The following is a 22,668-nucleotide window of genomic DNA, read 5'->3' as shown; positions in this document are numbered from 1 at the left end:
CTGCAGCCTCTGCTGATCCCCTATATCTTTGATTGGCTATTGTGGAGTTGTAATTCAGGAAAGCCCAAGCAAAGCAGAGCGTGGCTATGTCTTTGAAAAGCTTTGGCAGGGCTGTATTTCTGTTGAGTAGTTATAGGAAACTATGTCACGTTTATACCTAAACAAGGTCAAAAGCTGAGCTTAAGTGCAGAATTGTATCTGCCGGTATAAAGGTTGTGATAGCAGTTGATGTTATTCTTCAATAACACAGACCCCAAAGCAAATCAGGGGTAGAAAAATAGGTTTACTCAAAGAGAACAAATCAAAGTTGTTATGCTGGGACAGATGTTCTTTCTTCCCTGTCCTCAGTGATTCTCCACAGAAAAAAGAGACAGGATGTAAGTTATAACCCATCCCTAGCTTGTGGTTGACCAATTAGAATTCCTTGCAGTAAAATTGGGCCAATGGTCAAATACCAAGTATCCTGTTTCAGGTTCAATGTATAGACAATTCGAACCAATGAAAACTTGCTACATGTAGCTATGAGTCCAGGACTGAAACCCCTACACAGATTCTAAACAGATGTTGAACTGAAAAACAACTATTTCCATTGATCGTTAATTTCCTATTGTCTTAAAATATTGTTATAGTTGTCTTGAGCTAATGGGACGTGTGTACTGAATACCTGTGTTTCTAACCCAGGTGGTCCGAGAGAGGCTGGTGTGTCACGCCATCCTAGGTCACCAGAGTGGGAAGGAGCGCATCATGACGGTGGACGTCACATGTCGGTTTGTCTCACCCATCCTGGACATCTCCTCCCAGCAGCTCAGCTTCTATGTGGAGAAGGTGTGTGACACCAATCACCCATCACCCACATTTGCTGCCTCTCTGCTCACACCTTACATAGCAGAAGCAAGCATTGGTGCAAGTGCATTGAAGCCTTAGTGCATGGAATTCTTCTCATAAGTTTCTACAGTCATGGTGTATTTCATAATGCTTGCAGTGTTTCCCCTATATGCATTTAGCAGCGGCGTACCGTCACTACTAAGCCACTGTAAAAAATGTTTTATATATAATGTAGATGTATAGATGTATGCCACAGGGTGACCCGGTCCGCCGCCCCGCAGGAAGACCCATCCCCCCCTACTAACTCTGCCACCGCTGCTGAAAAAAATCCTAGGGGAAACACTGGCTTGAAACATTAGACCTCACATCAGTCATTTGTTAATTGAAGGCATTCAGTGTTCAGCAGATCAGTGGCTGAGTTCTGCTGAGACATTGTGTTTATTCAATGTTCTCCAGCTCCAGTGTCAGGAGTCCATTGCTCCATGAAGCTGGATCATAGTAATTATCTCCTAAGGAAATTATACTGTATGCTTCTGTACCAGTTCGTTCCTCATTTATGATGTGAAGATGGCAATGGTTCTGACAGAGCACAAAGCTTTGCCCAGATTATGTTAGTGTAACCAATAATATATGGACCCAGTGGACAGGAGAGGAAGTTGTTGACCAGAGGGGTTCGGCTCAAATCCAAAATTAGTCCACTTATTGCAGTATGCTTAAACCTGAATACACATTATGCCTATTGGAAGATGAACTTGGCTTTAAGCTATTTTCAAGGATTCTATGGGGATAGCAAAAAGCACTTTGCACTCTCCATCTCATATCATCAGAATGATTGAATTCTGAATGAGAGAAAGAATGAGGCGTCACCACTATCATCATAATGAAATGATTTCCTGTCCCCCCTATTTTACTTTTATTATCACTAGCACAAACTCTATCGCAATGTTTGTATTAACGCCCCTTTTCATGCTGAACCTGTGTATATTTTTGCACATACCTAACATCTCCTGGAAGCTGCTTTCAGGTTCTGTTGCTGATCAGCCTTTCAGAAATAAAAATTATAATTTATTTCAGTGGAATTCTTTTATCTGACTCTGTCCCATTCATCTATGTGTTGACAGCCTTGCCTCTAGATTTACAGGCTGCTTGTGCAGCAGAGCTCTCCGGGATAAAGCAATTAGAGAGAGGGAAATGGGATAGGGGAAGGAATGGAGAGGGAGAGGGGGAGGGGGGAAAAGGAATGGGTAAGGAGAGACAGCAAGAAATAAAGGGATAAGAAATGCAGTAGAGTTGAGAGGAGGAGGGAGAGAGGCTGAGAATGAATTGCAGATGTATAAGGCCTGCTGTACATTGTGTTGCCCACACAAGAAAGTGATAGATAGAGATTATAGATTGAGTTATTTCTGCTTTGCTTAACCTTTAAGAAGTTATTAACTGCAGGGCAGCTTTTATATGGGCATTATAGTCAGTTGACTCCCAGTCTCTAGAGTTTACTGTATTGAATACCGGTAGTTACTCTTAACTTATTTAATTCATCTTCCCAATCAGTCTTATCTTTCCTTTTCTAATGTGTTTGTGTGTTAGAATTCTGAACGTGTGACTGTTGGTATCCCCACTGCAGGCTCCAGGTGTCTCTCTGCTTCCTCTCTACCAAAAGCTGCTCCTGAGGAATGTGTCGTCTCTGGCCCTCTCTCTGCAGCTCACTTTGGCTGAGCCCTTTGGTCTGTCTGACAACGATGGTGATCACACATGTGTCACTTCTAAGGTACATCCTTCTGCAGGCAATACTTGTACAATACATCACAGGGATTATAGCCTTGGTTCATACTTAACATAATCTGACACGGTTGATTATTTAAACATTTTAGGTGGGTATCTGTGCCTAGTATTGAGGGGCAGGTACCATATTATGTCCATGTCTCTGTGTTGGTAGACTTTGGTACTGGCTGTAGGAGTGCAGACGGAGCAGTGGGTGCGCTTCGACCCCTTATACCGCCAGGACAGTATGACGCGGGTGGCTGAGGAGGTGCTGGAGGTGCGCTACTCAGACCATCCTCAGCAGGACACGGTGGGCCTGAGGGGAGAGGTCCACTTCCCCAACCTGCACTTCTCAAGCGCGGCCCTGGACTTTGGCTGTGTACTGAACCACACCGAGGTTCAGCGCCAGCTCACCATGACCAACTGCAGCCCTCTGTCTGTGTCCTACCACTGGGCCTTCCTGGTCGACCAGCAACAGTACAATATCAGGTAGAGAGCCTAGTCCACCTCAACAACATCACTGTTAGACTTGTTTAGCCACCATCCCTGGGAAAGAAAACTCAGGAATTAAGCAGAGAATATCCCTGACCTTTGTATGTGTACTCCTAAAAACTTCATTACCTTCCCTATATTGGATGGCTTATTGTTATAAATGGTTGGGGACATTGTTTATTGTGGTTCCACTGTTTATTTGAGATTCTATTGAGGCATAGGAGGGCTCCAGTTTTCATGTAGTTCCAGGAGGGGACAGATGGTGCAGTAGCAGCTGGCATAGCCGAGGAAAGGAACTCCTTATTAAGACTCCATTTAATCAAGCTGTTAATTTCCCCCTCAACTGAAAGATGCTGAGCATCAGACTGCTCATCAAGCCACTTTCCTTCCTCCTAAGAGGCTGATACGAAGTTCCACTCCTGTAAACTGTGTGTTTGAAATGTGTAAGCACATACCATAATGTACTGTACTGGAGTGGCCACCTCTGGGATTATGGATTTAAAGTTGTCTGAGATGGGAAAAGCAAGATGATTGCACCTTTAGTAAGGCCAAATCCAGCCATTCTCTAAGGAAACCAACAGGGAAAAAATTATCTGAGACGCTTCAATAAAAAGTTTGATCTACTGACGGTGCACACATATTGCTATTTTCATCTACATCTCTACCTTGGCAGCCATTCGTTGGATCCATCTTGAGAACACAATGTAAACCAGTCCAAAAGCCTGTCCTTGGAAGTGACTACTCAGCACCACACTCCCTTAATCTCCTCACACCAGTCAAGAAGGGATCCAATCTGTTACACTACAACTATTTGGCTACTATTTCAAGCTATCTATTTTGAGGGAATATGAACCTCAAGCAGCTCCACAATATGCAGTTGCCTTCAGTAGATATCAGTTCATTATGCACCGAGATATATAGACTCCATATCAGTGATGTCCTGCTTTTTGTGATCACAGCAGGGTTTCTGTAGTGTGTACAGATAACAGATTTTCTGCAAAATAATTTGATTGTGGAAATTATTATAAGTGAACTAGAAAAGAAAAAATACTACACTCTAAGCACTCAAAGTAGTCAAAAGGCCCATGCTGGCTTTGATGTTAAATCTGAGCTGTCAATACAGCTCCAATCTCTGGCAGTGTATTGTTGAGTTTTTATAGTTTTTAATTGTTCTTCAGCTGCTGCCATGTCCTGCCTCAGAGGAATCAATAGCGCTGTCTGTGGGGCTATAGTGCGGGCCAGGGAAGATTTATCACTCAGCCTCCTGCTTTTCATTTCTCCAGACCCACCCCTTAGAAGTGGATGACCCTTCCTATCAATATTCACAGGGTTTACACAATGCACAGGCCAACCTGCTAATTAAATACCTATCAGTAATTCAATCATTGGTGATTCTGCTATTATTATTATTGCACCATTTTCATCCGCTTAGCTAACTGATTTACGGCGTGTATGTTGCTGACGGACAGTTTGTCTTGACCAGCTCAAGCCCCTTGCTGTCCATTTCTGATTTGGTGCTGATGGATTACACTTCCTCAGGTTTCCAGAGCAGACCAACGTGAGTGAGGGAAGAGTGACCACACATGAGGAGGAGAGGGATACACGATGGGACCTGTCCAAAAATAGAAACATTGACATCAGAGTGGACTCAAACAGGTCTGATCCTGCCGTTCACCAAGCTCCAGTACTTGCACCCTGTATCTGAATAGAATGAGCATTATAATGTATTTATATCATGCCAACATATAGAGCGATATTTGAGATCAGAGATTCACAGCAGGCTTATTTCATATGATAGTGACTGCATATAGAATCACATTTTTTTAACTTCACATTAACTGGAAATAATTCCAAATGGTTGAAGAACTGGATTGTCAGCATCTAGCCCAATTATAGCAGAGAATAATCATTTCAGCATCTCCCATGAGGGTCTTCACTTCAGTCAATCTTTGAAAAGGCATTGGGCTTCGTGGGCTACATAAACGATATAAAAAAAATCAACTTTTCTCTCTGCTGATAGTTTTGTGTAATTGAAATGTTATTTGTTCCAGAGACTTCTGAGGTGTCTGGGGATTAGTGTGATGGAATGTCAGCACATACACACACTCGTGCACAGACACACACATGCACATACATGTGCACTCACACACACACACACACACACACACACACACACACACACACACACACACACACACACACACACACACACAAATGCTTACAAATGAGAGCAATGGGACAAGATAGAAAGCTTAAAATCCTATATTGTATAGTGAGAGAAAATATGGTGGTTCTTCCTGACAGTGGTCCTCCGGAGAATATTAATTTTACTTGTTAAATGATCTTTGCTGGTGGCATGAACTGCCGTAGAATTCCCCATACAACACTGCCCCCTGCTGTTACTCCCCAAAACACCTACTCTTACTATAGTCTGCAGGCACTACCTGCTTTGTCTCTTTCATCACCATGTCTCCTTGTATTTTGTATCTCTGTATGTATCTGTGTGTTTCTCCATGTCGCCATTTCACTACATTTCTGTCAATGTGCATGTCTGTCTCTCATTTATTATCTGGCAACATCTGTCCGGTCCCCTTTCTTGCAAAATATGTTTTCAGTTCATTGGAGCAGTTCTATTAAAATGGCAGTAATTAATGAGCATTCTGTAATTAATTAACCTCATGGATGTACCAAGCGTGTAGCTACCGAGGAGGGGGCAGGGAGAGAGAGAGACGAGAGAGTGTTGTTGGGGGAGGATCAGGAAGCTTCTCAGAGGACTTACTGTGCTAGTATGAATTCTTTCACTGATTTATTTTATTGCTAATTTTAATAGACAAATTAAACTTTATTTTTTACTTTGTTAATGTGTCTGTTACTTGGATCCCTTACTTGATCCAAGATTAAATATCCAGTGAGTTGTCTTTATTACAGTTCAATACTGTAGATATAACATAACACAATATATACTTATTCTTCAGGGAAATTGAGGTTCCCAAACTGTTCCTGGATGAGAAGGTGGAGGAAGAGAAGGGAGACCAAGAGAATGAGACTAAGGAGGGGAAGGGCACTCCCAAAGATCCCCTGTCAGCTCCAGTCACACTCACTCTCATCACAGAAGGGAGGCAGAGCCAGGGGCGAGGCAGCTACAACCCCAGCAGACAGGAGATCAGCAGGACCTCACCAGCACAGTGGCCAGCCAGTACTGATCAGAACACAAGCACAGCAAGCCGCACTACAAAAGACCACCCCAGTGTTGGAGTGGAGGAGGTACAGTACACACTATCAGGTGCCCAGCTGATAAGCTTTCCTCTCTGTTTTGGTAGGATGGAGTTTTGGCCTTCCATGGTGACATCACCAGGTGGTAAATTAATTAATAGACCAATACAAAAGAGTTCCGAACCTCTCTGCCAATAACAGCTAGTTTTCAGTTTTCCCCTCCCCACTCAGACCAGGCAGTCCTAGCAGAATTCTTGTTTGAGAAATTGATCTTTGCTAAGAAGTTATTTTCGATTATTTTTCACCAATTTCATTGAAATCAATCACAGTACCTTACTTAATTGTTACTCAGAAATTATTTAATATTGAGAGAAAATGGCTGCATTGGACTCACAGAGAACATTGTTGAATTGAATTACAGTATTGAATCAAAGTTTCTCACCTCTTATCAACTATTCCTTTGTGCATCCCCTACCCTCTCACTGTTGTTCTATCCATATGTCCTTGCCTTTCTCTATCGGTCTATCATTGTTCTGACCTACTGTATACCTCCTTATATTTCTCTCCTCCTCTCTCCTTGATGCAGGTGTTTGATATCCTACCTATATATGGGCTGCTGGAGCCAGGTGAAAGTCAGCTGGTGTCCTTCTCCTTTTACGGTCATGCTGACATCAGTGGTCAGGTTCTGGCTCTGTGTGAGGTCGAGGAGGGCCCCACGTATGAAATCACACTCAAAGGAGAGGCTTCACTAGTCACCTACAGCCTGAACAGAACAGAGATAGACTTTGGCCTTCAGGTATTTGTACTATGGTCACCCTGAGGCTGTGTTAGTTGAGTCCAGTTCACTTGTGAAGGATAGAGGTATCTGTGTTGGCTTTCTTTGCTTGTGTTTTTCATTCGTCCCTGTTTGGGTATGCAATGAATGCATTCAGGTAATTATCATTGATATTCAAACAAGGACTTATTGATTTTTTTATTTTTAAAGGAGTGAATCAGCAGAATCTTATCCTTGCCGGTTCAGCATACATTGTTTGGATCCATTCCCGCTCTTCTTCTTCTTCCCTTCTTTCTCCTGCAGTTGTTTGACCATGTGGCCGAGGCAGAGATCACCCTGAGGAACACAGGGAAGGTGGGCTTTCAGTTCAGTGCTCTGTTGGGGGAGAAGGATGTGTGTGAGGACCCTCGGCCTGGACATCCCCTGGTCATCCCCAAAATGGTGAGACAGCCCACAGCACAGGGGATCCCTCCCTTTTACAGTCTACCAATCCTTTAGTGTAACTACATACACCCTTTATGTAGTTACTTTCAAGGGATTTTGGCAGAGCCAGATGAACTTGTGGATACCATTTTTATGTATTTTATGTAACCCTTTGTTTTTCTCTCATTACTCACAGGGTTACATTGAGGCGAATGCAGAGCAGAAGCTTTCAGTGTACTATCTCCCTGGGGTCCCTGAGGTCTTCCACAAGACATTCCAGCTGCAGGTGGCTTTCTTTGAGCCAGAGAGCATCACTCTCAGAGGAGAGGGCATCTTCCCCAGGGTGTGCCTGGACCTACCCAGAGAGCTCAGTATGTGCCTTTGGTCATTGTGGAGGTCTATCTTGATACTCTAAAACTGTTTTGTTGCAGTGTGTAACTTGCTATTCTTGTATTGTGTAGATGATGAGAGGTATACTGCAGTGGTGAAGGAGGCCAAGGAGGCTCTGGAGGAGGACAGGAGGGAAATGGGCATCAGCCGGCCTGCTACTGGAAATGGCCACCTGTCAGACAAGGACTACATCCCTACAGTCAGTACCTACTGTATCACAATCACTCATCACGTTCACCTTGATTCATGTACAGTGTATTTGGAAAGTATTCAGACCCTTTGACTTTTTCCACATTTTGTTACATTACAGCCTTATTCTAAAATGTATTAAAATGTATTTTTTTTACATAGATCTCACCATTATGATTGTCTTAATAAGACGAAACAAAGCTGTGTTCAGTTTGTATGGCGGACATGATACCTGTGCTGTGTGGCCAGATGTGTGTGAAAATTGATTTCTGTCTCTCTGTGTGCAGTATGATGCCCTGCTGCAGATGGAGGTAGAGAGGCTCTTGGTGAAACAGAATGCCATGGCTGTTGAGAACAGACAAGTGGACAATAGAGACACACCTGCCTCCACTAGCAAGTGGCGCAAGAAGCTTAGCAGGTAGGCTCACATGCAAATGCACCATCTCTCCTCCATGGCTATGCATACTGTATATTTGACTCATTACTGAAAGTGGGATCTCATTGTGTCTCATGTTTAGATTCCTCCTGCCGGAGTACACACTGGATTTTGGCTATGTGATCCATGGTAGTGTTCCTAACCACATAGTCAAAGTGACAAACACTGGACCCATGTCTGTGTCCTTCCGGGCTGACCGCCGCCCACTCACAGGCACAGGTAGGTTCTCCAGTATTCCTTAAAGTAGCTACATATGGAGCTGTGTGGCTGTTTGGGGAATATTATGGATAATTTTTAACAATAGATTTGTTTTTTCTCCAGGATTTGTTGTAGAGCTGGATAGAGTGAAGAATCTGCCCTATTGTGAGACTGAGACCTTTGAAGTGAAGTTTGACCCACGTGGAGCAAATCTGAATTTAGGGGATATCAACACTGTCATGCCTATACAGGTACAGTAGGGAAACTGTACCTGTAGTTCTCTACTTCATTATATCACATTTATTTCCTAAAGCTTCTTGAGTGTATTTTAAGTTTTATTGCTTTCCCACCACATTAAATATTTAGACCCATCTTTTTTAAGGTCAAACAGGCTGAATGTGCCATGGTGTCATTATGCTGTGTGTTGTGATTACCAGGTGGTTGGGGGCCCTGCAGTGCAGGTCCATCTGTGTGCCGTAGTCACCATGCCCTCCCTCACAGTCTCCACGGATACGCTGCAGTTTGACAGCATCCAGTGTGGGCTGTGTCAGGTAACCACCGTCCAGCTGTTCAACCCCGAGCCTGTCCCCTGTGAGTGGAGCATCACAGAGGAGCAACGGCCCAGGAAGAAGGTACAATACCCAACTTATGCACCAGTATACTGTACTGTATTGCCTCCTGGTATTTTAGATTCTTGTGCTTTTTAACTTTTTACTGCAGTGGGCTAAATCAGGGTCACACAGAGTGTTTCTTGGTAGTCTTAAAATCTACTTTGAAACAAAAGTATACACCTCACACACATGGTTATGGGCTTAGAAAAAGAAGACACCAGTACCATGTCAGATACAGAGTTGAAATGTATTACATTTTGAGTTTGCATCCCAATATTACACTTTATATACATCACAGAAGACTGAAATGTAACAAAACTGTTTAAAAAGAAACATCGTATTTTCAGCATTGTATTTTATTAATACAACATATTAAAACCATTCCACCCATGAGGCCACTAGAGGGCGATTTGGTCATTTGACTGGAGGAAAAGCCAAACAGTAGGCAGCAACACTGTAGAGTAAAAAAGAACACGACCTTCAAATAGAGTGTGTTCAACCTAAATTATGTGCTGTTACCGTTAACACAAATAGCTAATTAAGGGCACTTTTGTTCATTATCTCGTGTTTTATGATGGATTAAAGCTTTTAAAACTGGATATTAAGGGCATTAAGCTGCAAGGCTTTGGCTCATTTTACTTCTTGTCTTGTGTCTTCAGAGGATAATTATAGACCCCAGGCCCCACACTGAGTCTACTGAGGGGCAGTCAAGCTCATCTCATTCATATTTTGGTCTTTATCTTTACCAATAAGACGTCCTAGTATTACAGAGCATGCCGACATCATGATACATAAATTCCTCTTCAGTAATGACGTTATCCACATAGTTATTCATTTGGGATTCTCTAATTAGTCTAGGGTATAGATATTGTATCCCTGTTATTTATGACCTGTTAATAATTGTTAAAAACTCGAGGAATATGTGTCTATGGCCTGTGTGTAGATTGACAAGCATGTCCCCCTCCACCTGAGACGGAAGGCCAGATTGGAACAGTGTCCTCCTCCTGTGGTATTTGAAATGCTACCTTCAACAGGCGTGCTGTATCCAGGAGATAGAGTCAACGTCCAGGTCAAATTCAGCCCAGCCGAGGGGGTAAGGAAAACCAGGGGCCCATAACAGTTCAATATATTTAAGCTGTCATGACTACAAGGAACACTGTTCTCTCATAATGACAGAAACAGTTTGACCCTGTCTCTTGTTTGTTCTGTTAACACTGCATGTCGACATTTGCACAATATTTCCAGAGCTCATCTTTCTCATGAATGATGGAGTCAGGTTGAGCTGGGAGACACAGATAAGAGACCAGACTCACAGAGGGCCTTATCTCTCTCTGCTGCAGTATGGATCTCCTCCATCAGATACACACTCACCACACACACCCCAAAGACAGGTCTGCTGCCTTAGAGTCTTGATGGTGTCTCGTGGAGATTAGCTGAACCTAGTTAAAAGCTTGGTGAAGCCTCTACAGTACATGACTTGTTGGTCTAAGTAATGTTGAAGAGTCCAGGAGAGACATACACCACAGGGAATACTGCGAGAGAGAGACTGTTGGCTGGGCTGCAGATGGTGTGTGGTTGCTTCCCTGTGATGTACTGTAACTATCATCTTGGCTGTGTTGTTCGCCATAGAGGACGTACAGCCAGAGGCTGGTGGTGTCAGTGGCCCAAAGCACCCAGAGGATGTTGCTGCTGGCCCAGGGGCAGGGAGAGGAGCCCCAGCTGGAGTTCTCCTCCTCTGTGCTGGAGCTGGGACCCACCCTGCCATTCAGTGCTGGAGAGGAGGCTGAAGTGATCGTACGGAACCCCTGCCCCTTTCCCATTGAGTTCTACTCCCTGGAGTTTGACAAGAAATACCTGGAGGAAGATAAGGTGAAATCAATTGGCTGCCTCTAATGGTGCACTCTGGAAGACATGGTTCTTTTAACTAATTTCTCCTTTGTTCCATTTCTGTTTTCTTACCTTTCAAGCACTAAGAAAGAATGTTTGGATTTAATCTCTCCCTCTCAAGATTCTGCGTATGATGAAGGGCTATGATGTCCAGAACGTCCTGTTGTTGCCCCCACGCGCCCCGGGAGAGTCACTACCTCCTGAGCTAATCGACTATTACAATGAACACAACTGTGAGGAGGAGAATGGTAGGTCTGCTCTGCAGTGGAACCACACTCTCATTCTGCAACCAGACTGTTCAATTATCTCTTATCAGGATGGATAAGACATATCTACAAAATGGGAGCCTCTGCAGAGCAGTAGATTAATATTTACTGATGGCTTACTTATTTAGAGGTCATGTATAATCCATAGGGGTGAGCTCTGGGACTTACTGTGTAAAGGGCCTAGTTTGAGCTGCAGTGTAAGCTTTGATTTGATCTGGGATCATCTGTAATGGAAGTTCTCACTGACGCAGAGCTTTGTCTGGTTCCCCAGAGTCCAAGGCTGGCTCCCCTAAAGATGAGGAGGCGTCTGAGGCAGGGGACAAAGGAGAGCAGGAGGAGGAGCTAGCCACCCCACCCCTTCTAGAACGATTCGTGGAGGAGGAGAAAGAGGCAGCTCCCTCCAAGGATGGGACTCCATGTGGAGGTACTGAACAAGACCAAATATATAACATTAACATCACAACATTCAGAACAGTACAGATTACCTTGAAGAAACAGACAGAATAGCTGAACAGCTCTCACGCTGCTCACAGTACACAACTTTGCCACAGGATACCACAGACATTGTAATAGTTATAGAGATCAAAGACAGCAGGTATCATGTTGCATTCTGTCACAGACCTGATCAAAGACACAGTGGAAAGCAGGACTGCCAGTGTGGGGGACCTGGAGGTCAACCCAGTGTCCAGAGCTATTGCACGCCACATGGGCATTGACCTGTCACCTGAGGGCCAGGCTGCACGAAACCGCCGGGGCATCGCAATCATTGTGCATGGGGCTCCCCTCTCAGGTAAAGAGTGGCACATCCACCAAAAGATTTCAACACTTTCAACACTCAGTTTTTTCTTTCAACCATTTGCATGTATCTCTGTGCAGGTAAAACAGGCACAGCAGTGACTCTGGCCAAATACTATGGTGCAGCGTGTCTGAGCGTTGATGCTGTAGTGCTGGAGGCAATGTCCTCAGGGATGACCTCTGCTGGCCTGCGGGCCCGAGAGCTGTGTGCCAAGGCTGCTATGGAGCATGCTCAGAAGAGGGTGGAGGAGGCCGGTGAGTCTCAGCTTAATGGATAGGTATTTTTGGTGTGTCTCTCTCTCTCAGCCAATGATAACTGTATCAAACAAATGGTCATTTATGGCATTAAAGCCTAACAGTAAACTATCTGTGGATGAACTAGGCTATTTTTTACATTTTAATTTCACCTTTATTTAACCAGGTAGGCTAGTTGAGAACAAGTTCTCATTTGCAACTGCGACCTGGCCAAGATAAAGCATAGCAATTCGACACATACAACAACACAGATTTACACATGAAATAAACAAAACATACAGTCAATAATACAGTAGAACAAAATAAAACAAAAAGTCTATATACAGTGAGTGCAAATGAGGTAAGTTAAGGCAATAAATAGGCCATGGTGGCGAAGTAATTACAATATAGCAATTAAACACTGGAATGGTAGATGTGCAGAAGATGAATGTGCAAGTAGAGATACTGGGGTGCAAAGGAGCAAGATAAATAAATAAATACAGTTTGGGGATGAGGTAGGTAGATAGATGGGCTGTTTACAGATGGGCTATGTACAGGTGCAGTGATCTGTGAGCTGCTCTGACAGCTGGTGCTTAAAGCTAGTGAGGGAGATATGAGTCTCCAGCTTCAGAGGTTTTTGCAGTTCGTTACAGTCATTGGCAGCAGAGAACTGGAAGGAAAGATGACCAAAGCAGGAATTGGCTTTGGGGCTGACCAGTGAGATATACCTGCTGGAGCGCTAAGAGCGTGCTAAGAGTGGGTGCTGCTATGGTGACCAGTGAGCTGAGATAAGGCGGGGCTTTACCTAGCAGAGACTTGTAGATAACCTGTAGCCAGTGGGTTTGGCGACGAGTATGAAGCGAGGGCCAACCAACGAGAGCGTACAGGTCGCAATGGTGGGTAGTGTATGGGGCTTCGGTGACAAAACGGATGGCACTGTGATAGACTGCATCCAGTTTGTTGAGTAGAGTGTTGGAGGCTATTTTATAGATGACATCGCCGAAGTCGATGATCGGTAGGATGGTCAGTTTTACGAGGGTATGTTTGGCAGCATGAGTGAAGGATGCTTTGTTGCGAAATAGGAAGCAGATTCTAGATTTAATTTTGGATTGGAGATGCTTAATGTGAGTCTGGAAGGAGAGTTTACAGTCTAACAAGACACCCAGGTATTTGTAATTGTCCACGTATTCTAAGTCAGAGCCGTCCAGAGTAGTGATGCTGGACGGGCGAGCAGGTGCGGGCAGTGATCGATTGAATAGCATGCATTTAGTTTTACTTGCGTTTAAGAGCAGTTGGAGGCCACGGAAGGAGAGTTGTATGGCATTGAAGCTCGTCTGGAGGTTAGTTAACACAGTGTCCAAAGAGGGGCCAGAAGTATACAGAATGGTGTCGTCTGCGTAGAGGTGGATCAGAAAATCACCAGCAGCAAGAGCAACATCATTGATGTATACAGAGAAGAGAGTCAGCCCGAGAATTGAACCCTGTGGCACACCCATAGATACTGCCAGAGGTCCAGACAACAGGCCCTCTGATTTGACACACTGAACTCTATCAGAGAAGTAGTTGGTAAACCAGGCGAGGCAATCATTTGAGAAACCAAGTCTGTCGAGTCTGCCAATAAGAATGTGGTGATTGACAGAGTCGAAAGCCTTGGCCAGGTCGATGAATACGGCTGCACAGTAATGTCTCTTATCGATGGCGGTTATGATGTCGTTTAGGACCTTGAGCGTGGCTGAGGTGCACCCATGACCAGCTCTGAAAAAAGATTGCATAGCGGGAGAAGGTACGGTGGGATTCGAAATGGTCGGTAATCTGTTTGTTAACTTGGCTTTCGAAGACCTTAGAAAGACAAGGTAGGATAGATATAGGTCTGTAGCAGTTTGGATCTAGAGTTTCACCCTCTTTGAAGAGGGGGATGACCGCGGCAGCTTTCTGTAACGGCTGTCGTAGGAGAGAGAGGACCAAGGCGCAGCGGGTTGCATGTTCATCATAATATTTAATAATAATTAGTGAACACGAAAAACACAAGAAAACAAAGAATGACAGCCCGACAGTTTCACAGGCTAAATAAATAACAGCAGTGCAAAATACAACTACCCACAAAAAAACCCAGGTGAAAACAAGCATCTAATATATGACTCCCAATCAGGAACAACGACGTACAACTGTTCCTGATCGGGAGCCACACAAACCACACAGAAATAGACAGACTAGAAAACCACAGAAAACCAACACTAGAACAATTACTCAAACCCCAGACTACATAAACCAAACACCCCTTAAATAACACACACAACCCGAACCATATGAAACAAATACCCCTCTGCCACGTCCTGACCAAATATAATACAATTACTACCTCTGCTGCTCAGGACGTGACACTTTCCAATCTTTGGGAATCTCAGACGATACGAAAGAGAGGTTGAACAGGCTAGTAATAGGGCTTGCAACAATTTCGGCAGATAATTTTTGAATTTTTTGTCTAACTGTAGGTGTAATGTGTGTGTGTGTGTGTGTGTGTGTGTGTGTGTGTGTGTGTGTGTGTGTGTGTGTACAGCCCAGGCTGTGGTGGAGGTGATGGGACCTGCTGGTCAGGGTGCTGGTACTCTGAGTGTGGAGGCTGTAGCCAAACACACAGCTGAGGGCAGTCAAGTCATTGACCCCAAAGCTCCAGCCTCTTCCATCTCTACACGTAACAAGAACAGTGTTGTGGGAGGGAAGAGGATCGACGGATCACAGCCCACCGCCCCCTCAATGGTACCCTGATCATCACAATAGTGTGTATTACTATATCAAAGCTAGGACACAGTTTGTAATGCCTCTTATTAGTGCTTGCTTTCTGTGCAGGGTGGTGGTCCTATCCACCGGCAGCTCAGCATCAGTGTGAGCCAGGTGGGAGAGCTGGGCCTGATGAGCTGCCTGCTACCAGACCAACTGCTGGTGGGCATCCTCTCAGAGAGACTGCAGGTGATATACAGTACTGAGAGACACAGAGCCTATATGGGCCTCCCAGTCCTTGGTCTGGGATGGACCCTCAATGAATCTCCTGTGTGATCGTCGAGAGTGTTGATGATGAATGGAATGTATGTGTTGTCCCCTGGCAGCTGAGTGACTGTCACCGGGGTGTTGTGATGGACGGGCTGGAGACGCTGTACAGCCTCTCCCCCAGCAGCACCCTACAGATCATCCTCAAGGCCTTCAACAACAGATCCTTCATCTACATGGTCAATCTCTCCAACAACTACTATGCCTTCAAGGCCAAGGAGAGGGCACAGAGAGAGGCAGAGGGTGAGGACAAGCTTGACCAAAGGATCTGGGAGCTGTGCTAAACTAAACAATAGTTTGAGGTAATTACTACAGTGACTGGTAATAACACTCCTTCCTTCACAGAGGTCTTACAGAGGGAGCATGCTGAGAAGGAGAAGCTGCGCTTGCAAGAAATGGATGAGGAGGAGTATGATGCCCTGCCAGAGGAGGAGAAAGAGAGCATCGACCTCAGACACCTTGTGGCACTGAGAGAACGAAAGCGCAGGTATTGGATGAAAAATACTTATGCAAATATTAGGTATAGCAATGTGTCTGACTTAGAGAGTGGTTTAAACAGACTGGAATGTGAATAATTATGTATGTAATTGTAGAGTTTATGTTAATGTAAATGTATGTAAATGTGATAGGGAACAAGAGCGGGCAGAAAGGGAACAGGAGGAGAGGAGACAACAAGAGGAGCTAGAGAGAGTGAGAGAAGAAGAGGAGATGAAAAAGAAAAACAAGAAAGGCAAGAAGGAGCCTGCCAAGGACGACTCATCAGGGAAGAAGAGTCAGCTTGGAGGAAAACAGGTCAGTGTTTCGTCAGATCAGCAAACTGTGTCACACTGTATTATAGAAGCATTGGAACTGTAAATCTGTATATTCTCTGTTATATTATGTGAATATTGGCTATAGGTGAAGCGTAATTTGCATTATCTGTGACTACATAATATAATTGTTATTTGTTTTTATTATTGGAAATGTGAGGACTTTTTTCTGTTGTTAATGTTTGATTGTTGTTATGTTTTTGTCTTTATCTTTGAGTTGGGGGAGGGGGGGTGGGAAAAAATAAAATAGTATTTCTGTAATTGTTGATTGTCCAATTTAGAACTAATAAAAATGTCTTTAAAAGAAACTGCATCACACGGTGCTCATTGCAGCGCATAGGAGAAGTGGTAGCATAACAAATGACATTTCTTAATGTTTTCCTCCCTTATTTCCACTTTACACTGACAGTCTGCAAGTGCCCTACGCTCAGAGACAAAACTGGACCAGCCGGTGAAAGATGGGAGAAAAATGTCCTCCTGTGCTGACGGCAAGGAGTATAAAGACTCTCCCACAGAGGGCACTAGAGAACCAGAGGATGGACCCAAGAAGAAGAAGCCCAAAGAGGGCAAGGCAGGGGGTCAGGATGAGTCTCCATTACCAAGCGAGGACCCAGAGAGGGAGCTGGTATGATACCCTTATAAATAAAGTGAAGCATAAGAACGCACAGCCATTACGTGACAAACTACTTTTGAATATGAACTAGTTCCTCTCCTCCTTTTACGATTGTACCTCATATCTTTTAAACAATAGCTGACACCCAGATGAATGAAACATTTAATATCTGTTTAACTGGCCTGTAATTGAAACTCCTCTACTCCTTCTGTTCCCTGTAGTCTAGTGAGGGTGACCGGCTGCTGCTGTCTCGGTTCAGGCTCTACGAGCAGAGCCAGCCCCAGCTTCTCCACATCCTACAGTTCTGGGATCGAGCCCAGGGTCAACTCCTCCAGCCCCTGTTCTCTGAAGACAACATCCAGGAGCCAGAGGAAGTAGTCCCTGAGAGACAGGCCCCCTCTGGCAAGAAGACCAAGAAAGAGCGGGAGAAGGAGAAGGTAGAGAAGGAGAAGGAGCGCTTGGAGAAGGAGAAGTTGAAGGCAGATGCCACAGATGTGAAGCTGGTGTCTCCAGCCCCTAGCCAGACCCTTCTAGCAGTGGAGGGGTCTGAGGGAGGGGACAGGGAGGCTGCACCTGAGACTGTGCCCCACATCCTCCTTTCTGTTACTGGGAGGGACTATCTTAGCGGAATAGAGATCCTGAAGAGCAACAAACTGCCGCCTCTTGAAGAGGTACAGTAGATACTTATTTCCTTATTTATTGCAGTAATACTCTCCCTTCATTTTATATTTTATCCCTATGACAATTTTTGATAAAAAAGCTTTAGATGATGTCCACCTACTCTGTCCCTCAGGTGTTGGATGGTTTAGGCCTGGGACCCAAGGGTCCTCCTATCCCCCCCTGCACTATATTCTCTGTCATACCCTACCCTAAGAAGAGGCCTGTGCCCAGTGCACAGCAGATCACTAGTTGCTTCACCTTCATGGTGCCCTCAGTTCCAGAGGATCCAACAGGGGAGAAGAAGGATGCAGACATGGAGGCTGAAGCTCAAGGCTCAGTCAAGGTATAATTGGTCCTCCATGGAAAATAGCATAACCTCACACATCAAACCACTATTGCCACCATATTCACTTGTTTCTTTTTTTTACTTCTTGCTCACTTTAAAAACACCATTGATGACACAGTAATAACACTATGTCTAGAGCAGGGATGGACAACTGGCGGCCCAACTCAGTAGGGATCTCAACTTACTGTTGAGAGTTAGAATAGTAGAATACACAAGGTGCAATTTCGAAATTTGGTTGTACATCAGCAGTTGTTCTCTTATGTCAGTCACTTACACTCACTCAATTTGCCCATGTCAGCTAACATTTTTTAGATTGGTAAGTTAGTCTAGCGGCCAGCTATCTAAACTTATTAATGGTTGAATTACCGCCCGGGGGGCCCCCATTAATTTTGTGAGTTACTCTCACTTAGATATCATATTAAATACTGCAAACATTTCTCTCCACCCTATGGCAAAATGTGAAGAATTGCAAGAAATGTGTTATAAAATTGCTAAATCTTCTCTACGCCCCATGGAAAAATGTGTAGAGTTGCAGGAAATTAACTCTAAAACTGCTTAAATGTTTTGCTCACAAAATTGCATGTGTGGGTATGGACGTGGGTACACAGACCTGCGAGCCACTGCATCCTCTCTTGGTTTAATTAATGAAGCTATTCATCATAGTCGGGTCTAACTGAATGGGTCTTACAGGAAGAAGTGGTGACCCCTACCAAAGGACGGGGGAAGAAGGCAGACACAGGCAGAGAGAGTCAGAAAGACAAGAGACGCACCCCAGCCAAAAAGGGGGCCAGGTCCAATGAGTCTCGCTCCCCTCCTCTCAACGCTGTGACTCCCTTATCTGACACTGAGCAGTGCCAACAGGAATCCCAACAGGAGCGCAACCAGCGGTGAGATAATCTATACACTACATAAGAATACACCCTAATGTGCATAAATGTGACTTAAATGTGTTGTTTTCTATAGGCTCACCACATTCCGCTGGAATGTCCCACCCAATGGAGAGGTGACGCTGAAGATCTGGTTCCATTCCCAATTGCCTGGCAAGTTTGACCAAACACTGAACTTTGAGTTGTTGGGTACAAAGAGACGGTACCAAATGTACTGTAGGGGCATCTGTGCATATCCATCCATCAGCAAAGACGTAAAGTGAGTATTGTTTTTTGTTTCTAGAAGACATTTGTGAAATAGAACCAATTTATATATTTAACTTCTATGGGCTAGGTGGGGCAAATTCAAAAACAACAAAATGTCATAATTCAACTTTCTCAAACATACAACTATTTTACACCATTTTAAAAATACACTTCTCCTTGATGTAACCACATTGTCCGATTTCAAAAAGGCTTTACAGCGAAAGCAAAACATTAGATTATGTTAGGAGAGTACATAGACAAAAATAATCACACAGCCATTTTCCAAGCAAGGACATGTGTCAATAAAACCCAAAACACAGCTAAATGAAGCACTAACCTTTGACGATCTTCATCAGATGACACTCCTAGGACATTATGTTACACAATACATGTATGTTTTGTTCGATAAAGTTCATATTTATATCCAAAAACAGCATTTTACATTGGCGCATGATGTTCAGACAATGTATTCCCACCAAAACGTCTGGTGAATGTGCACATTAATTTACAAAAATACTCATCATAAACGTTGACAAAATATATAACAATTATTTAGATGGACTACCCCTGGATGCAACCGCTGTGTCAGATTTTAAAATACACATTTTTCAATATTCTGAGAACATAGCTCAGCCATCACGGTGAGCTATTCAGACACCCGCCAAGTTCGGGGCAACCTAAACTCAGAATTAGTATTAGAAATATTCTCTTACCTTTGCTGATCTTTGTCAGAATGCACTCTCAGGACTGCTACTTCCACAAGAAATGTTGTTTTTGTTCCAAATAATCCATATTTATGTACAAATACCTCCGTTTTGTTCGTACGTTCAGATCACTTATCCAAAGGCATAACACGCGAGCGCGGAACGAGAGACGAAAAGTGAAAATGTTCCATTACCGTACTTAGAAGCATGTCAGACGCTGTTTAAAATCAATCTTTATGGTATTTTTAACGTAGAATTGCGATAATATTCCAACCGGACAATAGCATATTCATTCAAGAAGAAAAAGAAGGAGGGGTGCGCTCGCGGGACCGAGCATATCCAATCCCTTTGTTGCCAGGCAGACCACTCAGTAACTGAGCTCCTATACTCTGCCCAGTGACAGGAATGCTCAAACCACTTTCTGAAGGCTTTAGACAGCCAATGGAAGCCTTAGGAAGTGCAACGTCACCCCACAGACACTGTAGCTTCGATAGAGAATCAAAAGAAGAACTACAATTCTCAGACTTTCCACTTCCTGCTTGAATTTTTCTCAGGTTTTTGCCTGCCATATGAGTTCTGTTATACTCACAGACACCATTCAAACAGTTTTAGAAATGCCAGTGTTTTCTATCCAAATCTACTAATAATATGCATATTCTAGTTTCTGGGCCAGAGTAGTAACCTGTTTAAATTGGGTACGTTTTTCATCCGGCCGTGAAAATACTGCCCCTTAGCCCAGACAGGTTAAAGATGCACTATGCAGAAGTCGCGCCATTTCCTGGTTGCTAAAATTCAAATAGTTAGCCTAATTTCAGTTTATGTGACAAAACAAGCAATTATAGTGTAGAGAATCATTGTACTATCTAAACTGGTGTGAAATATATTTTCCATAAACAGAAAATATTGTATTTTCAGCTGTTTGAAGCCGAAAGTAAAAGACTAAAAAACAAAACTTAAGAATGGGAAGCATAGAAATAGCACACATAAAAAAGATCTACCACTTCTTAGACTTGCTTTCAATTAGAATGACAGATCTATAACACACATGTCTATGTGAATTTGGTCAGGTCACCCAAAAAGTTACATATTGCAGCTTTTAAAGGTCCAATGCAGCTGTTTTTATCTCAATAACAAAAAATGTCAGGGTAACAATTAAGTACCTTACTGTGATAGTTTTCAATTAAAATTTTCAAAAAGAAACAAAAATAGCTTAGCAAAGATCAATTTCTCACTAAAGAATTTTGCTAGGACTGTCTGGGAGTGGTCTGAGTGGGGAGGGGAAAATGGAAAACTAGATGTTATTGGCAGAGAGGTTTGGAACTCTCTTTCTTATTGGTCTATTAGCTAATTTACTGCCTGGTGATGTCACCAGACTCCAAAACTCCATCCCACTGAAACATGCTGAAATTTCAGGCTATCTTTTCAAACAGTTCTTACACTAAAAGGGAATTATCATAATTTTTACAATTTCGCAGTGTGGACCCTCATAGTGTGGAACCTCATCTCGTGGAAATATATATATATATATATAAAACACATGAAAATCAAATGTTTGACTGCACTGGGCCTTTAACTGAATTATGTCAGAGCTGTTCTAAGTTTTATTATAGGTTTATATGTTTTATTATCACTGTAAATGATGTGTTGAGTGTGTGTCGTTTGGTCTCTCCCAGGATGGTGTTTGCCCACAGTAAGAGGGTCCTTCAGTCTGATGAGGTTCTGCAGAAGACCTACATCATCCGCTCTGGCCTCTATGAGTTTGGCCCGCTGCTCTGTGGGAAGACCAGAGATAGGTAATGGGGATTATTTTCCACTACCCTACTCTGTGAGTTTATTCACTGTAACTCCATAGAGGACAACATGTGTGATGCATGCCTGTGTGTTACCTGTGCCATAGGTATAAAGAGAGGAAGTATCCAGAGAACATGGAAAGGCTGGTGATACACAACAACTCCCCACTGGATGCTGAGATTCACTTCTGCTTCCAGCATGACACCAAGGCTACCACCTACCTATTGGACCCTCCCAACATGACCCTCAAACCCAATGAGAGACAAGTAGCCAATCAGAACTACTCATAACATAGTTGAATGTAGTCTGAGCTGTCAGAGTTGTGATACGAACATACCAGGAAGGTGTCATTGTCACTAATATTATCAATGAACAGTTTCACATCCATACATTTTTGATGTTATCAGTATACAACTGTAATAACCACATTTTGTTATGAAACTTTGTATGGTAATCACAGAGTACCACTTATCCATGTTGTGCCCTTGCAGGAGCTGACAGTGTGGGCGTACCCTACGAGCCCGGGACAGATAGAGGACAGTGTGGTGTGCTGTATTAAAGAAAACCCAGAGCCAGCCATCTTCCGCTTCTCCTGTCGCGGTGTCCGGCCCGAGCTCGAGATCGAACGCAAGCAGCTGCATTTTGATAAGATTCTACTGCACAGGTCAGGGAATTAATTAATGCTGTAGTCACATTGCACAGAACTACTGTAGTGCTTTTTAATGTGTCAGTTTCAAAGTAGAGGCATTTGTTTTTGTCATGGTAGTTTTCTGTTGATTTTCCTTTCGCCACTATACTCCATTCTCCCTGTGCTGGTTGTGAATCTCAGGAAGGACACGAGGAATCTGTGCCTGCGTAACAACACGCTGCTGCCTGCAGCCTGGAGGCTGAGTGGGCTGGAGGTGCTGGGGGATGAGTTCAGTGTGTCTCAGGACCAGGGCATCATCCTGCCACACTCTGAGTTCTGCTTGCAGATGCATTTCAGAGCCATGAAGCCCATCAACCTGAAGAGAGCCATTCGCCTCGAGGTACAGTACTGGATGATAATTGATTTGATGATTGGTATCATCATGTT

At 43.7% G+C, this 22,668-nt stretch overlaps 1 protein-coding gene across 3 annotated transcripts in view; it reads left to right on the top strand.

Moving 5' to 3' along the window:
• The window catches only part of hydin (HYDIN axonemal central pair apparatus protein), an 85,349-nt gene that overhangs the window by 49,190 nt on the left and 13,491 nt on the right, over positions 1-22,668 (top strand). The window contains exons 21-53 of one of the 3 annotated variants that reach the window (XM_029696349.1): positions 682-825; positions 2,447-2,590; positions 2,759-3,072; positions 4,615-4,731; positions 6,051-6,339; positions 6,875-7,084; positions 7,367-7,504; positions 7,683-7,857; positions 7,948-8,075; positions 8,353-8,483; positions 8,584-8,720; positions 8,823-8,950; positions 9,137-9,331; positions 10,254-10,403; positions 10,940-11,179; positions 11,319-11,445; positions 11,735-11,887; positions 12,083-12,253; positions 12,340-12,513; positions 15,050-15,249; positions 15,340-15,459; positions 15,597-15,780; positions 15,883-16,024; positions 16,167-16,329; positions 16,756-16,971; positions 17,181-17,630; positions 17,753-17,962; positions 18,656-18,852; positions 18,929-19,111; positions 21,476-21,595; positions 21,700-21,859; positions 22,085-22,257; positions 22,423-22,621. In XM_029696349.1, the coding sequence (XP_029552209.1) occupies positions 682-825; positions 2,447-2,590; positions 2,759-3,072; positions 4,615-4,731; positions 6,051-6,339; positions 6,875-7,084; positions 7,367-7,504; positions 7,683-7,857; positions 7,948-8,075; positions 8,353-8,483; positions 8,584-8,720; positions 8,823-8,950; positions 9,137-9,331; positions 10,254-10,403; positions 10,940-11,179; positions 11,319-11,445; positions 11,735-11,887; positions 12,083-12,253; positions 12,340-12,513; positions 15,050-15,249; positions 15,340-15,459; positions 15,597-15,780; positions 15,883-16,024; positions 16,167-16,329; positions 16,756-16,971; positions 17,181-17,630; positions 17,753-17,962; positions 18,656-18,852; positions 18,929-19,111; positions 21,476-21,595; positions 21,700-21,859; positions 22,085-22,257; positions 22,423-22,621 (5,982 nt within the window). Of the gene's footprint in view, positions 1-681; positions 826-2,446; positions 2,591-2,758; positions 3,073-4,614; positions 4,732-6,050; positions 6,340-6,874; positions 7,085-7,366; positions 7,505-7,682; positions 7,858-7,947; positions 8,076-8,352; positions 8,484-8,583; positions 8,721-8,822; positions 8,951-9,136; positions 9,332-10,253; positions 10,404-10,939; positions 11,180-11,277; positions 11,446-11,734; positions 11,888-12,082; positions 12,254-12,339; positions 12,514-15,049; positions 15,250-15,321; positions 15,460-15,596; positions 15,781-15,882; positions 16,025-16,166; positions 16,330-16,755; positions 16,972-17,180; positions 17,631-17,752; positions 17,963-18,655; positions 18,853-18,928; positions 19,112-21,475; positions 21,596-21,699; positions 21,860-22,084; positions 22,258-22,422; positions 22,622-22,668 lie in introns of those variants that run through there. The other 2 variants (XM_029696348.1, XM_029696351.1) reach the window with 2 other exon arrangements.

Source organism: Salmo trutta, chromosome 17 (assembly GCF_901001165.1).
Source record: "Salmo trutta chromosome 17, fSalTru1.1, whole genome shotgun sequence".
In the NCBI taxonomy this organism is placed as follows: domain Eukaryota; kingdom Metazoa; phylum Chordata; class Actinopteri; order Salmoniformes; family Salmonidae; genus Salmo; species Salmo trutta.
This window is presented reverse-complemented; position numbering and strand designations above follow the sequence as displayed.